The sequence below is a fragment of the Oncorhynchus clarkii genome, chromosome 28, assembly GCF_045791955.1.
Source record: "Oncorhynchus clarkii lewisi isolate Uvic-CL-2024 chromosome 28, UVic_Ocla_1.0, whole genome shotgun sequence".
Lineage (NCBI taxonomy): Eukaryota > Metazoa > Chordata > Actinopteri > Salmoniformes > Salmonidae > Oncorhynchus > Oncorhynchus clarkii.
The window spans coordinates 12,332,657-12,343,460 of record NC_092174.1 but is presented as its reverse complement, the minus strand read 5'-3'; the positions used below and the strand labels follow the sequence as shown (position 1 = coordinate 12,343,460).

Below are 10,804 nucleotides of genomic sequence, written 5' to 3'. Positions count from 1 at the left end.
TCCGACTAGCACTTGAACGCGGCCTAACAAATGCATGATGCAATGAGGCGACGTGCATGACAGCAACAAAACCGTTGACAAAGGTTTTCTAACTTTGCTAGATGCCGCATTCAAAACAACTGGAACTTGGAAATGTCCGACTTTCCGACTTCAGTGTGTTCAAGACGACTGGGAAAATCATTTTGAACGGTCATCCATGTCGGCAACTCTGGCCTCTAAAAAGAGCTTTGACTTTCCGACCTGAAGATCACTGATGTCATTAATTATCCTTTATTATTTCGGAATTCCCAGGTGTCTTGCAAGCACCAAGAAATCTTGTTCATTTTCTTTGTCATGGACAACATAAAAATGGTTTCCTCCCTCTAGTGGACTTTCTTTAAATAGCAGCTCGTGGCTGCACTTTCTGTGCTTGTGATGGGAGCAGAAAACTAATCCAGAAAGCAGTTTTGTTGTTGTTAGCTATAAATTCGGCATAACTCTATGTCAGGGAGAGGCAACTGGCGGCCCACGAGACGCATACCCTCTTTTGAAGAACCTTGGATCAATTCCCCATGAGGGGTTTCAGCTTACGAGTTAGAATAGTAAAATACACAAAGTGCAATTTTGGTTGTGCATCACCAGTTTTTCTCTTATGTCAGTCAATTATCCCATGTCAGCTAACTTTTTTTATTGATATGCTAGTGTAGCGGCCAGCTATCTAAATTTGTTATCATGGTTGAATTAGCGGACAGTGATTTTGTTAGTCAGCCTCTCTCAGATATCATATTAAAAACTGCAAACATTTCTCTACTCCCTATGGCAAAAAAAGTTGTGTGTGTCAACTGTAGGGGTGCCCATGTTGCTGGGGATTGAAAAAGTCAAGTGCAAGAGAGGCAGATTGAGGTGGCCAGGGTCAGAGTAGTGCAGAAGATGTCATATGCTGAGGCAGTGAAGGAAGTAAAGGAGGATGGGTCAAGGGCGAGGGATCCTGAGAGGATCCCTGTGAGTAGTAAATCTGTGCCAACACAGAGGGATAGGCCATTCATAGCAATGGTTATTAACTGTACTGCAGAAATGGAATGTAAAATCACAGAAAATATATGTTGTGGCAGATGTAAAGAACTACTTGTTGGGTGTATTAGATTTGACTTCAGAAGAGTTACAGGGTGTGTTGCATGGTGGTGTCCCGTCCTCCCAGGCCGTTGGCACTATGTATGAGCAGACAGGGTAAAAGTAGTGGAATGGGGTAGTGGGTTTTGAATGTTAGTCGAAAGTGTTTTTATTTTATTTGTATCTATTTTATTACAAAGTGTAATGAATTTACAATCCTGTCCAGTTGGTGGCGGTAATGCACCTTATGATTGCCAACCGCCATTTAAAAAACAAAAAAAATAATAACAAAAAAATGAAGACTAAGAAAGAGCAATGAGCCAGATATTTCACCGGATGTATATATGTGAAGCATCTGGTTTGCGTTTCCATTCATTTTCAAATAGGGTGATGAGAAGAATTCCAGTTGCCGGAAGGGGAGAAGATGTCGCGAGATGGATTTTTGGTCAATTTTTTGGTAATTTCTGATCGATTAGCATTTGATCTCCATACAATTTTCTGTTTCCAAAACTACGATCTGTAACAAACAGAGGGGTTCTACGTTTTGTAGACTTTACCCTTTGCCAGACTTGTAAAAAAAAAGTGTTGTTTAAAAGGAATACAAGTGCGAATTGAGTTATTGCAGACGCGCACTTCACAGGTAAGGCGTTCCCTAACGGAAATATGTAAATAAATGCTTAGCACGCGCCAATAGGATCTCACTAGCTCGTGCTTGGCTCTGCCCACCTCTTTGTTATGCCCCACTATGATTTAATTTGCTCACGTTGGAAACGACAGGCGCTGGTCTATCTTGGGTTAGCGAAGTATACAAATCTTTGATAGGGACGTCCCAAGGATCCCGTATAGCTTGGACCATAATGATACAGCAGTGCACAGCTGATAGATGTTAGCCAGCCAGTGTAAAAATGTTAACAAGCTAGCTGTCACAAATTTGTGCAAGTTACACCGTTTCTGTGAGGAGACTGCTACAAACAAGTAAATGATCCGGCCAACAATGGAGCAGATACACGGCTTGTCGTTGTTTTTTGTATTCTTCCCGAACCATCGTTTTGGCTAAATGTCAATGTCATCTCATACAGCTAGCTAAATAGCTAACTAAGGCCAGGGAGAGCTTGCTGGTGACTACGGTACGTTATCCCTTGTTGTTTCGGCTGTTTCAATATATATATATATATTTAGCTAAGCTAAGTGCTCACCTTCATATATTTTCACTGTATTGTATTTCTTTATCTACCTAGCTTGGTTGCTAACTTTTAGTGGAAATGTCGATCACTGAACAGTTAGCTAGCTAACGTTAGCTAGCTTTCTAGCGTTTAGAGGATGTGAAAACATTAATGTCTTAGCTTTTCACCTGCCTGGCTGTGTCTGTTGGTTATTTATTGATTCATTGGAACCAAGCTTTGTCTATAACTGACAGCCTGTTAAAATTGTATGTTGATGGTACAATGTAACATTGTTACAAGCTCATTCGTAAATAGTATAGCTGTGACGTGAGATGCATGACATTGTAAACATGCCATCGATTCCCCACCACATACAGTACCAGTCAAAAGTTTGGACAATTCTACTCATTCAAGGATTTTAATTTATTTTTTACTATATTCTACATATGAAATAAAACACACAGAATCATGTAGTAACCAAAAAAAGTGTTAAATATTTTAGATTCTTCAAAGTAGCCACCCTTTAACTTGATGACGGCTTTGCACACTCTTGGCATTCTCTCAACCAGCTTCATGAGAAATGCTTTTCCAACAGTCTTGACGGAGTTCCCACATATGCTGAGTACTTGCTGGCAGCTTTTCCATCACTCCGCGGTCCAACTCATCCCAAACAATCTCAATTGGGTTGAGGTTTGTGATTGTGGAGGCCAGGTCATCTGATGCAGTACTCCACCACTATCCTTCTTGGTCATATACCCCTTACACAACCTGAAAATGTGTTTTGGGTCATTGTCCTGTTGAGAAACAAATTATAGAGCAAACCAGATGGGATGGCGTATTGCTGTGGAATGCTGTGGTTGTCATGCTGGTTCATGTGTGCCTTGAATTCTAAATAAATCACAGACAGTGTCACCAGCAAAGCACCCTCACCATCACACCTCCTCCATGCTTCATGGTGGGAACTACACATGCGGAGATCATCCGTTCACCTACTCTGCGTCTCACAAAGACACGGCGGTTGGAGTCAAAAATCTCACATTTGGACTAATCAGACCAATGTCCATTGCTCATATTTCTTGGCCCAAGCAAGTCTCTTCTTATTTGTGTCCTTTTTTAGTGGTTTCTTTGCAGCAGTTCGATCATGAAGGCCTGATTCACACTGTCTCCTCTGGACAGTTGATGTTGAGATGTCTGTTACTTGAACTCTGACGCATTTATTTGGGTTGAAATCTGAGGTGCAGTTAACTCTAATGAACTTATCCTCTGCAGCAGAGGTACCTGTGGCTCTTCCTTTCCTGTGGCGGTCCTCATGAGAGCCAGTTTCATCCTAGTGCTTGATGGTTTTTTGCGACTGCACTTAAAATTTTCCGTATTGACTGACATTCATGTCTTAAAGTAATGATGGACTGTCATTTTTCTTTGCATATTTGAGCTGTTCTTGCCATAATATGGACTTTGTCTTTCAACAAATGGGGCTATCTTCTATATACCACTCCTACCTTGTCACAACACAACTGATTGGCTCAAACGCATTAAGAAGGAAAGAAATTCCACAAATGAACTTTTAACAAGTCACACCTGTTAATTGAAATGCATTCCAGGTGACTACCTCATGAAGCTGGTTGAGAATGCCAAGAGTGTGCAAAGCTGCCATCAAGGCAAAGGGTGAGTACTTTGAAGAATATAAAACAAACAGTGGGGAGAACAAGTATTTGATACACTGCCGATTTTGCAGGTTTTCCTACTTACAAAGCATGTAGAGGTCTGTCATTTTTATCATAGGTACACTTCAACTGTGAGAGGCGGAATCTAAAACCAAAATCCAGAAAATCACATTGTATGATTTTTAAGTAATTAATTAGCATTTTATTGCATGACATAAGTATTTGATCACCTACCAACCAGTAAGAATTCTGGCTCTCACAGATGAAGTGTACCTATGATAAAAATTACAGACCTATACATGCTTTGTAAGTAGGAAACACTGCCGATTTTGCAGGTTATCAAATACTTGTTCTCCCCACTGTATGTTGATTTGTTTTAATACTTTTTTTTCGGTTGCTACATGAGTCCATGTGTTGTTTCATAGTGAAGACACCTAAACTATTATTCTACAATGTAGAAAATAGTAAATAATAAAGAAACCCTTGAATGAGTAGGTGTCAACTTTTGACTGGTACTGTACTTGTCAAAATGGTCTATGATTTAAAGAATGTCCCCGTTAATAGATTCAAATTCTCTTTGTTACATGAAGTTACCAATTCCGGTTTTGACACTGCAAAGAGTTGTAACAATGCTGCGTTCTAACTTTGTCACGCTATCCAAACAGTTGCCCAACAGTGGGAGGAGAGGTGTGTGACTGACTGCTTGACTGCTGGCTCCTCTGGCATTTCACCACCAGTAACAGAGCCATGACTACATCAGGCTGCTGCCACCTGCCTGGCTCCCTGTGTGACTACTCAGGCAGCGCCGACCTGCCCAAGGTGGTAGAGGAGCCAGATGCTGGCCAGGCCCAGTACGTCGCTAAGGTTACGGCCAAAGATGGTCGCTCACTCTCCACTGTTGTCAAAGCTGTGGGCTCACAGAGGTAAGGTGGTTCCTCGAGAGTTTCTACTCAGGCACATTTCAGTTGAATGCCTTCAGTTGTACTACTGACTAGGTATCCCGCTTTCTATGTATGTATGGCTTCCTGAGACTGTGTCCCTTTGCTTCTATCTGACATTAACCTAACATAGCAGGCATAAAATAGCAGCATTTCTTTCTTTCTTGTCCTGACAATACAAAAATACACTGTTGGAGGTTCTCTTCTGCACTGTTGAACCAATTCAGTGAATGTGGAGGAGGAAGAGGTACGATGGAGTGTCGCCAAAAGCGGAAGTCGCGTCACAGGCTCTCATTCCATTTCCTCGGAAGCCCGGATGCATTTGGTTGTTACTGACCCTGCAGAGGGTGATCTGATATGTACACAATTTCTTCCTTGGAGATTAACAATGGACAAATATACAGTTGAAGTCGGGAGTTTACATCCACCTTAGCCAAATACATTTAAACTCAGTTTTTCACAATTCCTGACATTTAATCCTAGTAAAAAATTCAATTTCTTCGGTCAGTTAGGATCACCACTTTATTTTAAGAATGTGAAATGTCAATAATAGTAGAATTATTTCAGCTTTTATTTATTTCATCACATTCCCAGTGGGTCAGACGTTTACATACACTCAATTAGTGTTTGGTAGCATTGCCTTTAAATTGTTTACCTTGGGGCAAACGTTTCGGATAGCCGTCCACAAGCTTCCCACAATAAGTTGGGTGAATTTTGGCCCATTCCTCCTGACAGAGCTGGTGTAACTGAGTCAGGCTTGTAGGCCTCCTTGCTCACACACGCTTTTTCAGTTCTGCCCACAAATTTTCTATAGGATTGAAGTCAGGGCTTTGTGATGGTCACTCCAATACCTTGACTTTGTTGTTGTCCTTAAGCCATTTTGCCACAACTTTGGAAGTATGATTGGGGTCATTGTCCATTTGGAAGACCCATTTGCGACCAAGCTTTAACTTCCTGACTGATGTCTTCAGATGTTGCTTCGATATATCCACATCATATTCCGTTCCCATGATGCCATCTATTTTGAAGTGCACCAGTCCCTCCTGCAGCAAAGCACCCAAACAACATGATGCTGTCACCCCCGTGCTTCACGGTTGGGATGGTGTTCTTCGGCTTGCAAGCCTCCCCCTTTTTCATCCACACATAACGATGGTCATTATGACCAAACAGTTCCATTTTTGTTTTATCAGACCAGAGGACATTTCTCCAAAAAGTACGATCTTTGTCCCCGTGTGCAATTGCAAACCGTGGTCTGGCTTTTTTATGGCGGTTTTGGAGCAGTGGCTTCTTCCTTGCTGAGCGGCCTTTCAGGTTATGTCGATATAGGACTCGTTTTACTGCGGATATAGATACATTTGTACCTATTTCCTCCAGCATCTTCACAAGGTCCTTTGCTGCTGTTCTGGGATTGATTTGTACTTTTCGCACCAAAGTTCGTTCATCGATAAGAGACAGAACGTGTCTCCTTCCTGAGTGGTATGACGGCTGCATGGTCCCATGGTGTTTATACTTGCGTACTATTGTTTAGACAGATGAACGTGGTATCCTCAGGCGCTTGGGAATTACTCCCAAGGATGAACCAGACTTGTGGAGGTCTACAATTTGTTTCTGTGGTCTTGGCTGATTTCCTTTGATTTTCCCATGATGTCAAGCAAAGAGGCACCAAGTTTGAAGGTAGGCCTTGAAATACTTCCACAGCTACACCTCCAATTGACTCAAATTATATCAATCAGCCTATCAGAAGCTTCTAAAGCCATGACCTCATTTTCTGGAATTTTCCAAGCTGTTTAAAGCTGTCAACTTAGTGTATGTGAACTTCTGACCCACTGGAATTGTGATACAGTGAATTATAAGTGAAATAATTTGTCTTTAAACAATTGTTGGAAAACTTACTTGTGTCATGCACAAAGTAGATGTCCTAACCGACTTGCCAAAACTATAGTTTGTTGAAAAACGAGTTTTAATGACTCCAACCTACGTGTATGTAAACTTCCGACTTCAACCAGATACACACACACACACACACACAGAGAGAGAGACAGTACCAGTCGAAAGTTTGGACACCTACTCATTCTAGGGTTTTTCTTTATTTTTACTATATTCTACGTTGTAGAATGTTAGTATAGACATCAACACTATGATATAACACATATGGAATCATGTAGTAACCAAAAATGTGTTAAACAATTCAAAATATATTTTAGATTCCTCAAAGTATCCACCCTTTGCCTTCATGACAGCTTTTCACACTCTTGGCATTCTCTCAACCAGCTTCACCTGGAATGCGTTTCCAAAAGTCTTGAAGGAGTTCCCACATGCTGAGCACTTGTCGGCTGCTTTTCCTTCACTCTGTGGTTTGGAATGAGTTGGACCATCTCAATTGGGTTGAGGTCGGGTGATTGTGGAGGCCAGGTCATCTGATGTAGCACTCAATCACTCACCTTCTTGGTCAAATAGCCCTTACACAGCCTGGAGGTGTTTTGGGTCATTGTCCTGTTGAAAACAAATGCTAGTCCCACTAAGCGCAAGCCAGATGGGATGGCGTATCGCTGCAGAATACTGTGGTAGCTATGCTGGTTAAGTGTGCCCTGAATTCTCCATAAATCACTGACCGTGTCACCAGTATAACACCCCCACCATCACACCCCCTCCATGATTCACGATGGGAATCACACATGTGGAGATCATCCGTTAACCTACTCTGCGTCTCACAAAGACATGGCGTTTGGAACCAAAAATCTCAAATTTGGACTAATCAGACTAACAGACAAATTTCCACCGGTCTAATGTCCATTGCTCGTGTTTCTTGGCTCAAGCAAGTCTATTCTTCTTTTTGGTGTCCTTTTTAGTAGTGGTTTCTTTGCAGTAATTCGACCAATGAAGTCCGAATTCACGCAGTCTCCTCTGAACAGTTGATTTTGAGATGTCTGTTACTTGAACACTGTGAAGCATTTATTTGGGCTGCAATTTCTGGGGCTGTTAACTCCAATGAACTTATCCTCTGCAGCAGAGGTAACTTTAGGACTTCCTTTCCTGTAGCAGTCCCCATGAGATCCAGTTTCATCATAGCGCTTGATGGTTTTTGCAGCTGTACTTGAAGAATCTTTCAAAGTTCTTCAAATGTTCCAGATTCATTGACCTTCATGTCTTAAAGTAATGATGGACTGTCATTTCTCTTTGCTTATTTGAGTTGTTCTTGCCATAATATGGAGTTTTTCTTTACCAGATAGGGCCATCTTCTGTATCTTCTTGTCACAACACAACTGATTGGCTCAAACACATTAAGAAGGAAAGAAATTCCACAAATGAACTTTAAAAATACACAGGCCATTTGTTAATAAAGGCATTCCAGGTGTCTACCTCATGAAGCTGGTTGAGAGAATTCCAAGTGTGCAAAGCTGTCATCAAAGCAAGGGGTGGCTACTTTGAAGAATCTCACATATTAAAAATATTTTGATTTGTTTAACACCTTTTTTATATGATTCCATATGTGTTATTTCATAGTTTTCATGTATTCACTATTATTCTGCAATGTAGAAAATAGTAAAATTTAAAGAAAAACCCTTGAATGAGTAGGTGTCAACTTTTAACTGGTTATATATGGCCTAATTCTCAATATACTAAGTAATCTCATATTTAGCATATCTGATAAATGCATTTTGTATATTGATTAAGTAAATGTCTCCTGTTTATATGTACATTATAAACTGGGTGGTTCGAGCCCTGAATACCATGGCTGTCATCCAATCAGTTTATCAGACCGTATACCATGGGTATGACAAAACATTTATTTTTACTGATCTAATTATGTTGGTAACCAGCTTGTAATAGCAATAAGGCACCTCGGGGGGGTTGTGATATATGGCCAATATTGACCATGTACCACACCTCCTCGGGCCTTATTTTGTAAGTATGTAATGTGTTTTGAAATGAGTGGTCACTAGGCACATTTTTTTTCTTCCCTATTTGTCCAGTAATGAAGGCATGTGTCGTATCTGCCACGAGGGGGCCGGTGGTGAGACGCTGCTCTCCCCTTGCGACTGCACGGGGACCCTGGGTAAGGTGCACAAGAGCTGCCTGGAAAAGTGGCTGTCGTCCTCCAACACCAGTTACTGTGAGCTCTGCCACACAGAGTTCACTGTTGAACGGCGACCCCAGCCCCTCACACAGGTACAACATTGGCACTGTGTGTGTGTGTGTGTGTGTGTGTGTGTGTGTGTGTCCTCAAACACCATAATAATTGACGGGGAAAAGACTGTAATAACAGTGGTCCTTTCGTTGCATCCTCCCAGTGGTTGCGGGACCCGGGACCTCGCAGTGAGAAGCGCACGCTGCTGTGCGACATGGCCTGCTTCCTGCTCATAACGCCACTGGCAGCCATCTCAGGCTGGCTGTGTCTGAGGGGAGCCCAGGACCACCTGACCCTCAACAGCCGGTTGGAGGCCGTGGGACTCATTGCCCTCACCATCGCCCTCTTCACCATCTACATCCTCTGGACACTGGTAACTAGGCCCCACACACAGACCAGATACACATTACATTTTAGTCATTTGTCATGTGCTCCTATCCAGAGTGACCTAGTTAGTGCATTCATCTTGAGAGCTAGGCGGGACAACCACATCACAGGCATAGCTAGTTTGAGGAAAAATGTAATTTCTATCTCAGTAGAGTCAAGTGCAAGTGCTGGTAAAGTGTTCTTTTTTTGGTATTTATATATTTTTTGAGGGGGTGAGGAGGAGGATTATTTAAGATACTGTTTGAAGAGTTATTTTTGTGGAAGATGGGCAGGGACTCTGTCCTAGTTTCAGGGAGCAGAGCTTGGACTGGGCTGAGCGGGAGCTGCCCTCCTGTAGGAGTGGGAGACCTAAGGTGACAGGACGGCATGCTTGGGTTGGGGTGTAGGATTTGAGCGTAGTCTGAAGGTAGGGACGGGCAGTTCCTCTTGCTGTTCCGTAGGTAAGTAACCATTTTGTAGACCAAATACAAATGTCATGCAATATGTTTCACGTTTTGTTTTGAGCAGGGTTGGGGTCAATTCCATTTTAATTCCAGTCAATTCAGGAAGTACACTGAAATTCCAAGTATCTTCAATGCTTTTCAATTAGGAAGAATTGGACATGGATTTGCTCTCTGAATTGAAAGGGAATTGATACCTGGTTGTGCGTGCCTGCAATAGCAACCATATATTCAGAGATTCTGCTCTGTGCAGGTCATATCAAATGTCTAGTTTCATTGACGTCTGTTTTCGTGCCCCTCAGGTATCGTTCCGCTATCACTGTCAGTTATACTCCGAGTGGAGGAGGACCAATCAGAAAGTGCGCCTGCTAATGCCCGACATAAAAGGAGTGCACTCCACTCAACATTCCGTGCCGACGAAGTCAACCAAGAAAATGACTGACGAGACCATCGTATGAGCACCGAGCGACGTGTTCTTGCAAATAAAGTGTTGCATAACTCAAACTTCTGCGCTCTTAAGGACCATTCTGGGAGATTCTTTTTCCATATTCACTTTTGAAGCACTTGAGCCCATTTTAAGCACTATAACCATTTTGATTTTGGGATATTTTGGACTCGTAGAAGGACGTGTCACTGATGTCATCGCCGGATTATGAACACTGGACTGGAACATAAGGTGACAGCCAATAGCGGGATACTGATGCAGCATGTTAATACAGTAACATACTACCCCCCCCCGTCACAATGTATTTAGCTTTTTTTGGACAACTGCCATCCAATAGACTCGTGAATTTACTCAGAACGACCATGTGAACGACCATGTTTAAATATGATGTTCTCTGTTTAAGAAAAAATCTTTTCCCTTTTTGAAGCTGGTAGAAGTTGGGAAGAGAGAGTGGGCTTTGGTGTCAGTCAATGTATGCAAAATTATTTGATGTAATTTTAGTCTTCCTGTTGGACTCCTTTTGAGTAAGCTGGGTCATTGTGGAATAAA

The 10,804-nt window shown here is 42.0% G+C and overlaps 1 protein-coding gene across 3 annotated transcripts; it reads left to right on the top strand.

The window, feature by feature from the left end:
• The first annotated feature begins 1,897 nt into the window (after positions 1-1,897).
• On the top strand, positions 1,898-10,542 carry LOC139386689 (E3 ubiquitin-protein ligase MARCHF2-like). 3 transcript variants are annotated; one of them, XM_071132508.1, is made up of 6 exons: positions 1,898-2,216; positions 3,854-3,917; positions 4,582-4,839; positions 8,829-9,024; positions 9,147-9,356; positions 9,657-10,074. In XM_071132508.1, the coding sequence occupies exons 3-6, from the start codon at positions 4,664-4,666 to the stop codon at positions 9,684-9,686; spliced, it is 612 nt and encodes a 203-aa protein (XP_070988609.1). In that variant the 5' UTR covers positions 1,898-2,216; positions 3,854-3,917; positions 4,582-4,663; the 3' UTR covers positions 9,687-10,074. The 3 variants fall into 3 exon arrangements, with proteins under 3 accessions (XP_070988609.1, XP_070988608.1, XP_070988607.1); XM_071132506.1 differs by lacking the exon at positions 9,657-10,074 and adding an exon at positions 10,113-10,542 and having other exon boundaries at positions 1,903-2,216; XM_071132507.1 differs by lacking the exons at positions 3,854-3,917; positions 9,657-10,074 and adding an exon at positions 10,113-10,542 and having other exon boundaries at positions 1,902-2,216.
• The last annotated feature ends 262 nt before the right edge of the window (positions 10,543-10,804 follow it).